We start from the raw sequence: 13880 nt of genomic DNA on the forward strand, positions 1-13880 counted from the left end.
AATTTATAATTTAAGAAAATCTCATAGCTTATAATAATTAAATATAGTTAATATAAAATATAAAATATATAATATAACTTACTTATCCAGCCTATTTACTTATTTAGCCTATTAATTTATTAAATATATTACCTTAATCTATTAATATAAAATATTTAAAAGAAAAGAAGTAATTATTAGCTATAATATGTTAAGTAAATAATAATTTTACTTATATTCTATCTTAAAAATATTTCCAGCTAATTACAGACCTAGCCACTATCTACCTGCTAAATACCCTAATTCCTTATACTTCCCTACTATATGCTCGGTCTTTGCACCAACCAAGTAGCAGGTTATATACCATGACCATGACTCGTACCGGCTCTAGACCCATCAACAACGAATTACCGGAAGTTTCCACCACCATTGCATCGAGAAAGAGGAATACCGCTCTGTCTCTTAATACACATAGTAATAGCACCAGCAACCCACTTAACACCCTCATAAGAACCCTCCTCATGCGCATCAGCCATCCACGTACCAGTCTGCTGCATAGACCCAACACATCCTCTGAACTGACGTCCGTAACGGCGGTTAGTCCAAGGTCGAGTAATAACAACACCAGTTTCACCATCGTGCACGGTACCGCGGACAGTGACGGTGGCTTGAGTAGTCCAAGTGCGAGAGTAGTTGATACCAAAGCTGGCGCCAAGACGGTCCTTGACGGCTTTGAGATCGAGACCCGCGCTGACGGAAACGCCGTTGGAGATGCTGAAAGAGGATGCGACGCTGACGTCGATGCCGCTGCGGCCGGCGCCGATGACGACAGGGGACATTTGCACGTCCCAGTCGACGAAGCGTTCGGTGCGGTCGGTCACGTAGGAGGTGGTGGAGCCGCAAGACTGACGTTCCTCGAGATCGCGGGGAGCGACGGCTTTGGATCCGGCGTCGAGCCAGTCTTGGTCGATTTCAGGAGTGATGGGGGAGATGTCCTCTGACTCGAGAAGTTTCTCATAGACGCTGACGTGGACAACCTCCACTGAGGGTATGTTAACTTATGATGAGTTTTGAAAGTGAGATGGTGACTTACTGCGACCTTCGCCGTAGAGAATGACTTCATCTTGCTTGAGGATGTGGTCGGGGGTCCAGAGGGTCGCGTTGAGATCTCGCTCAGTCATGAACGGAGCAGCACTGGCAACAGCGGCCAGGCTGAGAAGGATAAACTTAGGGGCAATCATCTTTCGAAGACTCCAGAGAAGGTAAGATAGAGAGAAGTTCTTGAGAAGTTGGAAAAGAGGTGCTGGTTGAAGAATGAAAGCCGTTCTGCTGCCAAGAGCAGCTCACCCCTTTATACCCAAGTATGGAAGGCCGGAAATCCAAATCCTCAAGGTATATCTCGTTCTATCAAGGCCGTTGATAATTCACTCATCACTGCAACATCGGCAGTTGCTTCTCATCCGATTCCGGAGACTCCCTCGTAATCTCCCAACGTGCCCAAACTTGAAGCTATTTGCGCGGTTATAAAGATCGTCCGTTGACAGGATATCAATGTATCGGTGATTGTGGGTTTATCCCGTCTAGGTCTCGGTAAGACCCGAGCTTCTGGTACATTAGGAAGGTGACTCGCTAGTCGACGGGTCCAACTAACACTGACGATCACGACAACAAGGTTGATACGTCGGTCCGAGATACGGATTAAATTATCACTGGTCGAGTAGCTTACAGAGCTATTGCTATGACGACTTCACTTGTGGTGTTTTCGTCCACGAAGTTGTGATTACAAGGCAACTGCCAAGCCTCGTGGGAGAGCGATAGGACTTGGAGACACGATGTATCCTGGTTATCTATGGTATAGCATGACTCGAGTACGAAATTGGCAGGTCAGGTCTGAAAAAAGGGTATAGCTTCAGATAACAGTCAGACAATGCCTGGGCCACGGGTTGGCATGAAAGAGTTGAATCTTCCGCCTTCGGGGTCGTCCTTGAGATTTAGCCGCGATGTTCAGCATATAAGCACTCTCGATCCCATTGTTGAAGCCCAGATCATCCAGCATCACATTCTTCCCTACCTCTCTCAGCCCCAGCCTGAATCTTCATTGTCCCTCTCTCTCACATCACAAGTCGCAATGCAGTTCCTCAGCATCACCTCTCTTCTCGCTCTCGCGACTCTGTACGATTCCCTAGGGTCCACCCCCGCACACCTCAGTACTAACAAGATCTCAACAGCGCTTCTGCAAAGCTTCACAGCCAAGCTGTCTGCGTCACCAACCGCCACTACGACCCCATCGGAGGAACGCCATGGAGCCCCAGTTACAACTGGAAGGTGAACTATGAGATTCTTCCCGGCGCTACGAACTGTGCCTGCAACTACTACAGGAACCGCAATACTGGCAACAAACAGTGGGACAAGTGCCCTGACTGTCGCTTTGTGGGACGCCCCAGGTGTAATGTCTTGATAAAATGAGGCGCTAACACGAAGTAGGATGGTCTTGTCTGTGAGTCCAAGGACTGGCATATTGGCGGTGACGAGGTGAGTAACGTAGCATACTGTTCCCAGTCCCTGTTACTGGGTCTCTTTTGGATTCCTGGCTGACCATGAATCTCAGTTTACCTACTATTGTGAGAAGAAGTGCGGAGCTCAGGGAGCAGAGGCGAACTAGTATGGAACAGCCTTGTCGTGTGTTCCATCAAAAGGACCCTGAAGGACAGTGCAGGATTTGAGTAGAAGTTGTGATAGGTCAATACCAAACAAGAAATTCGTATAAAAATCGGAAAGCGGTATTCGTGACAGCTCGGCATTGGCCGTTCACCATGGGTCCGCAGCTTTAGATGCAAGGGTCCCGCAGTTTGACAGACGAGACATGACTCGCGCTGATCATCAACGTGCTGGGGACTGAGATAAGCAAATAGGGAACGGCTCGTGATGCATTAGTGCTCCCTCGTTATTTGCGACAAGCCATCAGTAGTCTTTCCACGAATGGGGTTTGAAGAAGAGTGGTTTAAACTTTGCAGGGAATTATGCGCGCATTGATGTTCAGCGCTGATTGGTTCATTGTGGCACTGAGATGAACAAACTTCCAGATTCGAAGTTTCGTGCATTTCCCACAAACCTTGCTAGTTAAATGCGAACAAGCTTATCCGACTCATGCATTTTTGACGGGAAAATCGAAGTCCCTAATCCCTGTTCGCAATGGCACTTTGCCATGGCTACTGCAAGGGACCTAACCGTTGACAGCCCACGTGCTCTAGAAGCCGCCAACCGAACCGTGACATTGGCCCCTTGTTTGTTGACCGACCAGACCCTTGATGGCTCTTTTGCCGGCAATCAGCTGATCCTTTTGTCCAACGGTTGTCGTGCGCTGCGGGAATAGATGACCCGACGACCCTGCGATATCTCCATTGCCGAAATGAGCATGTGTAGATCGCCATAGCTCAATCTGGTAAAACTTTGGTCGCAATCCGCTGCCAGACCCGCAGGATGAATTCCCGGATTCAGTGTTTGTGAGATGCGTCAGTTGAGGAAGCGACAGCGAAATTGTTTTTACACCAATTTGTTTTGAATCAGGTTGCAACACAGATGTGAGATCAATCTCGTCAGTGAATAATCATGTGAGATAACTTTTGCCGCCTCGTTTGACTTTCGTTCCTGGAACCTTGGACTGGTTGGGGAAGCAAGCAGAAAAATATCAGCAGTCTCGCTTTCTGAGCGACTCTTGCCATTACACCATTCTCTGAGACCATACTCATGATGAGGCAACTCAGTAAGAAACTCACATTAGCAAGCGAATGCATCCAAGTTGGGTGAACAAGCAGGACAAATCCTTCGAGCATGAAGGCCACGCAAAGCGCAGCATCAATAGAATTCGACACAGTAGAGACAAGACCAGAGCCTCGCTAGCATGTCGCAGGCTTTGAAGATCCGTCAACATACTCAGATTCTGACATGGTGAGCGTTGTGAGCACTGTGTGCTTTGATATCAACTCAACTTACTCTTGACGTACCCGGGTCGGAGGTTCTTGTGCATTTGCTCTCCATACATGGTTTGATCAGCTTGTTGAGAGTTTATTGTATAGTGTTTTGCGCTGTTTATATCATGAATGTTTATTTTATTGAGAATCCGTCTAACGGACTGATCGGAAAGTGGATGGAAAAAAAGTTGAATGGCCACTAAAGGCGGATCTGATAATCGGCGAAGATTAATCAGGCTGTCAGACTTATGATGAACTATAATTTATCAATCTCACAACGGATACAAAGATAGAGTTCCATCAATAGCTACGTCCAAAAGTTTAACTCTATCAATTCTTTTGTATCGAAGTTTTTTTCGACAACACGAGAAGGCTTCCATCATTGCATCTCTGAGCCATGGGACAATTCATCATCTCGAGCGCATGGAAGGTATATACTTTGCGCGAATAAATAAAAAACTTATAATGCATCTATTTCTTTGAAACAAACTCAGTGTCTTGCCTGAACATGAGCGCATTAAATCTTCTATATAAGAGCCGGTTTTTTTCTTCCTCACACACTCATTCAAATAAAACTCTTCAACAGGTTCTCGTTGCAAAATGTCCTCCCAGCCAAGCTCAAGCAAGGAGGCAATGGCTGTCAACCCACTACCGCCTCCTAAACCCCCAGAGAAATTGGCACTCCATCTCCAAGGCGGCAAGGTCATCTTCTTCACACTGAACACCCTCTTCGACCACGACCATGCGACTGAGCGTGGTCTTGAGAAGTGCAGGCAGCTCAGCCCGGACCTTCGGAACAAACCCATGGAAGAGCTCAAACGCGGCTACCATGCTGCCATGACTGCGGCGTACCGACAGCTCCTCCACCGCCAGATCCATCGGTCAGGTCCGCGCGGCATTCAACCCAACAGCATTCCACAGGTTTCGATTGATAAAGTCGGAATGATTTTTCAACAGCTTGATCTTAATCTGCCGCCGGCGAGTGAGCGGCAACTGATCGGCCGCGAGTTTGCTGGTGAATTCAGCCGCAACCGGTTCGAAGTCCGCGGCGCTTCTCGATATTTGGGGGAGTTGAAGCAGCTCGAGTACGCGATTGTTGTTGTCGACGATGTTGTTGAGTGGGATGTTGTGAAGGATCTCAATTTCTGGCACTACATCGATGCTTTGATAACTCCGGCAGATCCAACAGTGCGCAAGCCAGACGCTCGCGTGTTTCAAAAGGCCCTGGATGTATGCCGAGTCTCTCCGAAGAATGCTGTCATCGTTGGCGCTTCGTTGGATGATGATATTTTTGGTATCATGGAGGTTGACGCAGAGCCAATTTTGTACAAGCCAAGCCATAATTACGCTCTTGTGGAAGTTAAGGGTACGCGTGTTCTGGTTGTTCGCACCATGGCTGAGCTTGTGTCGGAGATAAAAAGCCGACCGGAAAAACGAGGTCTCGTACAGTACCAACAAAGGCACCTCGAGTCGTTATTCGCGTATGAATCTCCGAAGGGACGTGCCGAAATTGATCGGTGCCCTCCTGTGTGAGTCCGACCTTTTACTCCTGTTTACATACTTCTGTTTCGGGGTTCAACTTAATCTGCATCGAAATGATGCAAAATGGGAGGTTCCAATATTGGATCCGAAGGCTGGCTACCTAGATAGCCATGTGAATCAACCTCGAGAGCGATCTCGACCTTCACCCCCACTGTCGGAGCCAGAATCGAGCGATGAGACTCCACGAAGTCACGGGCTGCCAAAGGTTCAGGATCATGACCGCCCGATTAGGGATTTTGAGAGGGATGTACGTCCGGCACCTCCTGTGAACCGTGTACCCTCGAAGCGCCGTCGTGATGAATCTGTGGCTCAAGGTACTTCTCTACCCACAACCCCTCAGGTGCCACCTCGCCACGATCAGGAGTACCTTAATTACGCTGCAATGGGAGAGTACAACTGTTCTGCGCGTGGATCATTTCACGGTGCGTCGACACAGGGGCGTCGTCCCCCTTCCCCAAAGCCGGCCACGGTATTCGGGAGTGCCAATGATAACCGTTCCCCTGGAATCTATTCTACAAGCCACCCGCCCATGTATCGACCGCGGAGCCCTTCCCCACCTCGATGGCTACCTCGGATTACGCCGTATCCGCTCACCGAAGACTATGGGATCTCCAGCCCGCACGACGCCGGGTATCAGGATCAGCAGCGCTCTTGGCATTCTGGACGTGACTATGAGGTCTCGGGCAGGACTTACCCTACCCGAGATCAATATCAACCTGGAACTGCAAGTCCGTATCAAACTTCGCATGAGCCTCGATCGAGAACCCTGTCTCAGCAAATCGGACCATCCCCTGGTGTATTTAATGGGCCTTGGAGAGATGGATTCGCAAGAAGGACTGCGTCAATGAGTGAGGGAGATGCTCAAAGGCCTTGGGAAACCAGAAATGCTGGGCCATCGAGTGAAAGGACACGGGAACGTGCGGATGAGCGCCAGCTTCCACTTCAAGAGGAACGCAGTATGCACCCGTACCGTCGAGAAGTAATCGACTTGACTTCTGTTGGTAGAAATGCACAGCCCTCTGATCCGGCACATGCATTCACTGCTGCAGGTCCATTCGTTCCTTACCATCCATTTCGCCTACCCAGTCATGGATATTCAAACGGAACTCACCTTGAGCCTCGGGGCACAATTCGGCCTCAAGCTGCAGAACAGCACGAGGCTGGCCCTTCTAACCAACAGCCCTCGTTTTCAAGAAATGAAGTGACTGGAGCTCGTGGCGGACGTCGGGCCGAGATGTCACTGAGTCGCATCATGTGTTCCGAAGTTAGACCTATATTACAGTGTTCCGGATCACAGACTCAGTTCCCAGATGACTCATCCCCTGGACCTTCGGGTCATAATCGGAGCACAGTTCCAGATCTAAGCGGCTTCGCTCAAAGTGCTCTTGACCTCGGCCGAGAAACTCCACGAGTTGATTCGTCTTCCAAGGATGTAAGTAAACCCCCTAATCGTAACGTGAAACGCTATGTGACTAACGTTTATAGGTCGATGAACAACCCGAGGCTGCTGAATACCAGGGTCGACAGTAGCTGGTTGAGTACCTTCCCTGCCCCTGATTATGCGGGCTGCGTCTGTAAATCCCGTTGTGCGGATTTTGTTAGACAGATTTGGGAAGAGTATGTAGTGGACCAGATAGTTCAGGTAGCTAAATTGAATCTTATCACGTACTTCTTTTCAGGGCATCTGGCACCTTTGCAACGTGAAAGTGACTGTGTTGTTTTCGCGCTCCAACCGCAGGCTTCTCAAGCTTTGTCTCGCCGGTTATTCGCCACGCTACGTATTTGACTTCAGCCAGTGGTGAGTGGTAACCTTATCCTAATCTCGTCATGTACTTGTTCACAGGATCCTTCGACATGCCGTAGCCCTAGTTCTCGGGTAATATTGTGTCAACCGCCTGGCCCTCAGAACCTCAATAGCTACGGGAGATTTCCCTCCATTGTTCTCCGGTTCCTGCAAGTAAACTCGATCTCTTCACCGGCTGCAGTGCGTGACAGGATGAAAATGTCCCTATCCCGTCCCGTAGCCTTCGTCCAATTGTCCACCTCTTTGTCCAACGCAGTGTCAGCCAACTTGACATCCTCGGTCTTAGAGGCTGCATGTGCAACTGCCTGCCATGCATTGCCAGGGTTCATAATACAGCATGATCCACGGTGCTGGTGGCTTTCATCGGTGGTATCGGTCATCAGTTGACTGGTCTGTCTTAGAATTATAGCCCGCGGGCACGGGTAGCGTTATCCTGAATGTCACATAACGGAAATATCATTTGCCGGTCGCGCTCAAGGACGTGCAGATCTTTGCCCCCGTATGCATTTATTAGTCACTGACCTCCACCAGGACGTACATACTTCCTCTCTTTTAGATACGTCCTAGTGATTGTCTTATCGCTCCTCGAGCCAGCTGGGAACCAGACAGGAAGAAAACTGCGGTGTAATTCTCACAGAAATGCGTTGCCACTGCTTCAAGTCCAGCCTGATGCATTTGAAGCTGCAGTATTCGATTTTGAGGCCTTCTACACCAAATGGGCATGATGAACTCCCACCAGTAAGGGCCTTTCTGGGCTTCATTCCGGGATGTATGACGTTTATGTATGCATGCAAAACATGTGACTTTCTTACCTGCAGACCCAGAAGAGACAAAGAGTCAAGTGATACGTTTGAAAACGGAGACTATAGATAGAAAACTGATTATTGGCTCTTGGCCGTCGAAGGTGGTCGTATTTATGCCAATCTGCAATGTAATGCATAAGCGTGACAAAGCAACTGCATATGCGCGAGGCTGTATAAGGTAGATATGGCTGTCTTTTACTACCAACCGGCTAAATACAGAACGAAAGAACAATTATGAGACACTGCTTCTGGGTTGTTAGTGAGGACATCTAGACTCGCAGCCTGATTTGCAAATGCGTTTAAGATCTCAATTGTATCCCCATTCAACCCTTCAACGTTTTCCCCCCCTGCATTTCGGTTAAGAAACGGCCAAGTCAACATCTGATAGAAACCTACAAGTAGCGATGACCTTATCTTATCTATCAGAATTCCCGACTTCTAGTGGCATCGGCATAGCCGTGCTCTGCTTGCTGTCATCATGGTGGCTCGGAACAACCTTTATAGCATGGTATCGCCTCCGACACGTCCCAGGCCCCTGGTTTGCAGGACTGAGCTACATCTGGAACGGATGGATTGCCTACAGTGGTAAACAGCACCATATATTCGTTGCTCTCGATGAAAAATACGGCTCGTTGGTACGAATTGGCCCGGAGGTCCTGCTCACTTCAGATGTTGAGCTCGTCAAGCGCATGTCGGCGACAAAGAGCTCATATGGCAAATCCTCTTGGGTCGACGGTGTTCGGTTCAATCCGTACCACGAAACTATGTTTGCAGTGAGAGATCCTCGCCAACATGATCGCGCGAAAGCAAGGGTGGCCCCTGCGTATAGTGGTCGCGATACGCCGAATCTCGAGGGTGCTGTAGACCAGCAGATCAACAGCCTCATATCCTTGATTCGCCGCAAATATCTCTCGGAGCCCGCATCTGGTGCAATCCGTACACTGCCCCTCCTCAACGTCTTGTCGTATTTCACCCTCGACGTCATTTCCAAAGTGGCGCTCGGGACGGAGTTTGGTTGCTGCACTTCTGACTCGGACCCGTACAGGTTCTATGAGGGGTTGGATGAGCATATGCCTTTGATGGCGCTGACAAGTGATGTACCGTGGATCCGAGCTGTGATGTACTCGACTACGTTTCTCAAGTATTTTGGGCCACGCGAGACTGATACTCATGGAATTGGCCCGCTGATGAAGTATGTGGCACTTCCTTCCGATTGTCAAGTAATTCATGGAACAGTCTTGGACTAACTTATGGCGCTTAGAGTTACGAATGACAACGTCCGACGACGCTATAGTCAAGACCAGACAGAGAAGACAGATATGTTGGTATGTCAGAGTGCCTCACTTTCCCCTATCCAGCAGATTTGTTGAACGACCATTGATGTCTTCTGCTATCAGAGCTCGTTCAAAGTCCATGGTTTATCCGAGGGTAATGCCCAGTCCGAGACGCTTTTCATGTTCGTCGCGGGATCCGATACCACTGCAGCGGCTATCCGGGTCACTCTATTCTACCTCATGTCGTGTCCTCGCGTCTATCGGAAGCTGAAGGAAGAGATTCGAGGTGCTATTCGTGAGGGAAGGGCTTCAAGTCCAATTACTGCTGCTCAGGCACGCGAGCTACCTTATCTCCAAGTGAGTCCATTTACGCAGAATTTACCGTATATGGAATACTAACACTCGAACTCCCTCCCGTCAGGCGGTGATATATGAAGGTCTCCGTATGCGGCCAGTGACAACTGGACAGCAAGCGAAAGAGGTGCCAGCTGGCGGCGACACCATCAACGGGCACTTCATTCCCGGTGGCACATCCATCGCCATCAACTTCTCGGCTATCTTAGGTTCCAAAGCCCTCTTCGGCCCAGACGCCGATGTCTTTCGACCAGAACGCTTCATTGGTCTTTCAGCCTCCAATCTCGCCGAGATGCGTCGCAACGTCGAAATGAACTTTGGTCACGGCCGATGGATGTGTGCTGGAAAGCCGCTGGCGTTTATGGAGCTGCAAAAAGTGTACTTCGAGGTTTGTTGCCAAACAGAGTTCATCCCAAGGGTATAGTTTCCGCTGACTTGCGACGGTATAGTTGCTGCGGGCATTCGATTTTCAGCTTACCGAGCCTCTCAGTCCGATGCGATCTGAGAGTTACGCTTTGTTCCGCGATTTTGGATTGAAAGTGCGTGCTACAGTGGCAGAAGACATGGAATAGTTGTTGTAGCCGGGATCGAACGGAGGACATAAGACGAGGGGCGAGAATGTGACTGAGTTAGCCATATAAAAACGAGTGATATCACGCATGGGCGTTGTGGAAACATAACGATAAAGTCGCCCAATCTTTTATCAGATAGCGCGCCCTTACTAGGAAACTGATAATGAAAGATAATGTTAGGATGATTCTAAGTGTATTTATAGTCCTCCCTATTCTTCGTTCTCCCCCGTTGTCCTTGTATCCGAGGGGGCGAGGCCAAGATACTAGACCTGCTAATCCTATAACAGATCTGAAACACTGTTCTAATAATTCAGATATCATGGATGACATCTTCCCTGGGGGGGCTGCCTGTGTAACATCATCATGCAATGCCACTTCTCCAACAGTACTCACTAGTGTAGTACGTTAGGTTAGAATGGTCTCTTTTTATATCTTAGCAGCGCGCTATAAAGGAAACCAATGTCACGCACGACACGGTACCACCAGGGCGGTCAACAAGGGCAGAATCAGACTGACCAGCCACGTGCACGCCAGGGACCGGCCGGAAGGACCGAAACGAACATTCGGTCCCGAATATCATCGTCAGTATAAGGCATATCACGGGGTGTAGAATGACGAGAGCTTAAGCCCGTGGAACAAAGACGGCACACTTGGCGATGCCCACATGGTCAGCCGCGGTGTCTAGACCCTGTTTCCAGTCTCCCAGAGCAAATGTCTTGACGTCAACAAAGTTGGTGCCGCGGGAGAACAGACCTCTCTCAAGCATTTTGATCAACTGCAGGATGTCCGGCCTGTCGTACATCATTTTCCCTGGGAAGCGTCAGTAAGCCAGGCCGTCAATTCGAGAAATTCTCACCTTTCAGAGTAATATCGTTTGTCAAGATTTCACCAGCGCCGATGTTGTTAGTTGAGCCCATCAGGCTCACCCTCCCTCCCCGTCGCAGCGCCCGGATCGCACTCTTCGTATGCGCCGACGTGGCGGCAGTTGATGGTGTTAAGTCGAGCGCGGCGTCAATGGTGCCAAAAGCTCTCAGGGCAGCGGCATCGTTGCTTTCGTCTCCTGTAATGAGTACTGTCTCGAGATTCGCACCGGGGGATGTCTTCTCCACATGCTCTTTCAGCTTGGCTAGCTTCTCTCCATTCCGAGCCATGGCAATCACTCTCGCGCCCATCGAGAGGGCAACTTGTACCGCTGCGCCGCTGTATCCGCCGGTCGCTGGGCAGATGACAATGGTTTCACCCGGTTCAAGCTTGATGTCTCTTAGCCCCCCATACGGGACGAGCAAGTAGGCCATGTACGTGAGCTCCGGGATCGAATATCCTAGCTCTTTGCACAAACGATTCTCGTTGAGCGGGATGCAGTTCTCCAGCGGAGCCTTGAAATATTCGGCAAACGTCCCATCGCGCCATACGTCTCGCATCAACTTTTTGCTTCCATCCGTGAATCCCTCGATGACGGCCGATAGGAAAAACTCGTCCGGGTCGTCGCGCGCATGTATAACACAGTCCACGTACACGAGCTGACCCAGCTGCAGTGCAACTGCGTCTGGGCCGATTGCTGCAATGCGTCCGATCGCACTGAAGCCGCCAACGAGCGGGATGGGGATTGGGTAATGGCGGATGACTTGATGATGGTATGGAAGTATCCCAGCGGACTCGATGAGAATGGTGGCGCTGCCAGGACCGGGCTGCGGCGTTGACAGCGTTTTGAGCTCGAAACCGGCCTCACGATCCTCGAGGACGAGGGCCTGATGTTGTTCGGGAAGATCGGATGCCATCGTATGATGAGATGCTGGGACGGAGAGCGGATAAGGAAGAAAAAGAGCTCATATTTGCCTTGAGGAACGAGAGGCTTTCTATGGCTCAAGTAAGGGCATAGCGGGGCAGATTGTGCATAAGCGAAGGAGAAGTGGAAATGTCAAGCCCCTCAGTTTATCGAGTTTCTACGCTACATGTACACTAGTCGAACGTGAACCCATTTTCTCGTGCTTGAGCCTGCTGGTTCAAGATTACATCTTCGCAACACCTGTCTCGTCTCCTCTCGTCTAAGGCGGTCATTTTCCCATCTGAGTTCTTGCAAAATCGATATTCCGAGCCGCCGAATTCAGGGCGCCACCCAAACCTGTTGACCACGCCTAGCTGGCAATTCAAATGAACCTAAACTGGTCAATAATGAAGACAGACTTTATTAATTGGCAGTTGGGATTCCATATTCAACCCGCACGCATTCCCATTCCTGCCTAACCGCTTTCTTCGTGGCAATAACAATGAACAAACCAGAAAAACCGCAAAACACATCCAACTTTGGAAGATTCGCAAAGGCACACATAGCTGCTGGGAATGTAGGCTCAGCATTCGCGAGGTTAAAGCTCATTGTTTAACTTGCAAAAGGTCGGCGTCGCAAGATGCGATGTCAGTTCACGGCCCAAGACGATCTTGCGTGTGCACCGTGCAAAAGTCGAGGCAAAATATGTCGCGATCAGGACTTCGCCGACGATTCAGAGGCATCACAGCTGTCCATGCGACACCTCGCGCAGCGTTTGAGCAGGCTTGAGGAGTTGATGGGGAAGCTTGCGGAGCGTGTAGCTCTTGACCCATCACCCAATCTACTCACTGGCCTCTCCACAAAAATCTTAACCAGCTTGTCTTCAGTTGCTGCGAATGGAGTCAAACAAGGAGTCATCAGCACATCGAGGGACCCTTCGGATTCCACAGCCAGATACGGGCTATCGCAAAAGGAAGATGGTAGCAGTAAACCCTTATCCTTCACTCACAACCAAGCCCATGAAGCGTACTTGGGCTTGGGTCTTCCCGGAGACCTAACTCGCTGATCGCAAATCCCTCTCGAGCTCCCTCTCCTTTTCTTGACAACTCACCAACTCCTGAACCCGCAGTGTTTGCCTATGGGAGAGACTCCTCAGAGTCATACAAAGCTGAACATTTCGCCTCTGTACCGAATCCTTTTCAGATTGAGTATAGCCTCCATTCATAACTGATTCTAGCTCTGTTCTTTCCTTTATCATGGCCTGGATTTCCCGCCTTCCCGTGTCGACGTTTATTTGCAACATCTGCAGACGGATTCTGAGGCTTTTGAGCTCTGCCTCGATCTGGGATTTGGAGGGCATGGTGTTATGACTGTGTTGTTGAGTGGTAGGAAGATTATAGCGGTTGTTGTTACGGTTCTTGGATTGGTTTGCTTGGCAGGAAATGGTTGAAATCCCGAGCGCGGCTCGCTTTTATAGTTCAATTGCCTGAGATTTCACTGATGGGTAAATTAGAGTGAATCATGACTCTCGCCAACACTGCATATGCAGGGAACTACGGTTTGGGATCACGGTATACGTTGGGCAGAAGCGGTGAATCTACTGATGTACAAACTTCGTTAGTTCGAAGCTGCAGAAAGCGGCGAGTGATTCAAACTCAACATAACCGCCCATTCAATGAGGTCTAGTATACACTGCGCAATCAAAGGGCTTAATCACCACGATGATTGAGTGTGATGTCAGGGTCGTTGCTGTTAGTGAGTGACCGCGGCTGAGAATAGTAAATCAGACTTTTCTGGTTTTCAAGCACGGGGGCGG

At 49.6% G+C, this 13880-nt stretch overlaps 6 protein-coding genes across 9 annotated transcripts; 4 read left to right on the forward strand and 2 right to left on the reverse strand.

Moving 5' to 3' along the window:
• Positions 1-235: 235 nt before the first annotated feature.
• Positions 236-1332, reverse strand: FOXG_13004 (uncharacterized protein). Its single transcript, XM_018392949.1, has 2 exons — positions 1073-1332; positions 236-1021 (listed from the first exon to the last, which is right to left on the reverse strand). The coding sequence occupies exons 1-2, from the start codon at positions 1218-1220 to the stop codon at positions 387-389; spliced, it is 783 nt and encodes a 260-aa protein (XP_018251565.1). The 5' UTR covers positions 1221-1332; the 3' UTR covers positions 236-386.
• Positions 1333-1906: 574 nt separating this feature from the next.
• On the forward strand, positions 1907-2761 carry FOXG_13005 (uncharacterized protein; the record flags this gene model as incomplete). The annotated part of the gene is made up of 4 exons (XM_018392950.1): positions 1907-2151; positions 2208-2409; positions 2464-2511; positions 2588-2761. 4 exons carry the CDS (start codon positions 1907-1909, stop codon positions 2639-2641), a joined length of 549 nt encoding a protein of 182 aa, XP_018251566.1. The 3' UTR covers positions 2642-2761.
• Positions 2762-4550: 1789 nt separating this feature from the next.
• On the forward strand, positions 4551-7022 carry FOXG_13006 (uncharacterized protein; the record flags this gene model as incomplete). Its single annotated transcript, XM_018392951.1, has 3 exons — positions 4551-5479; positions 5601-6924; positions 6978-7022. 3 exons carry the CDS (start codon positions 4551-4553, stop codon positions 7020-7022), a joined length of 2298 nt encoding a protein of 765 aa, XP_018251567.1.
• A 1339-nt stretch (positions 7023-8361) lies between these two features.
• Positions 8362-10299, forward strand: FOXG_13007 (uncharacterized protein; the record flags this gene model as incomplete). Its single annotated transcript, XM_018392952.1, has 5 exons — positions 8362-9291; positions 9361-9424; positions 9497-9730; positions 9795-10115; positions 10177-10299. The coding sequence occupies exons 1-5, from the start codon at positions 8504-8506 to the stop codon at positions 10297-10299; spliced, it is 1530 nt and encodes a 509-aa protein (XP_018251568.1). The 5' UTR covers positions 8362-8503.
• An 86-nt stretch (positions 10300-10385) lies between these two features.
• Positions 10386-12320, reverse strand: FOXG_13008 (uncharacterized protein). The gene is made up of 2 exons (XM_018392953.1): positions 11156-12320; positions 10386-11109 (listed from the first exon to the last, which is right to left on the reverse strand). Exons 1-2 carry the CDS (start codon positions 12075-12077, stop codon positions 10922-10924), a joined length of 1110 nt encoding a protein of 369 aa, XP_018251569.1. The 5' UTR covers positions 12078-12320; the 3' UTR covers positions 10386-10921.
• Positions 10862-13784, forward strand: FOXG_20834 (uncharacterized protein). Of its 4 annotated transcripts, XM_018401144.1 has the most exons (4): positions 10862-12519; positions 12580-12641; positions 12691-13249; positions 13302-13734. In XM_018401144.1, the coding sequence occupies exon 3, from the start codon at positions 12705-12707 to the stop codon at positions 13128-13130; it is 426 nt and encodes a 141-aa protein (XP_018251573.1). In that variant the 5' UTR covers positions 10862-12519; positions 12580-12641; positions 12691-12704; the 3' UTR covers positions 13131-13249; positions 13302-13734. The 4 variants fall into 4 exon arrangements, with proteins under 4 accessions (XP_018251573.1, XP_018251571.1, XP_018251572.1 ...); XM_018401142.1 differs by having other exon boundaries at positions 12691-13784; XM_018401143.1 differs by having other exon boundaries at positions 10862-12641.
• Positions 13785-13880: the final 96 nt, after the last annotated feature.

Source organism: Fusarium oxysporum, chromosome 9, assembly GCF_000149955.1.
Source record: "Fusarium oxysporum f. sp. lycopersici 4287 chromosome 9, whole genome shotgun sequence".
Classification (NCBI taxonomy): Eukaryota; Fungi; Ascomycota; class Sordariomycetes; order Hypocreales; family Nectriaceae; genus Fusarium; species Fusarium oxysporum.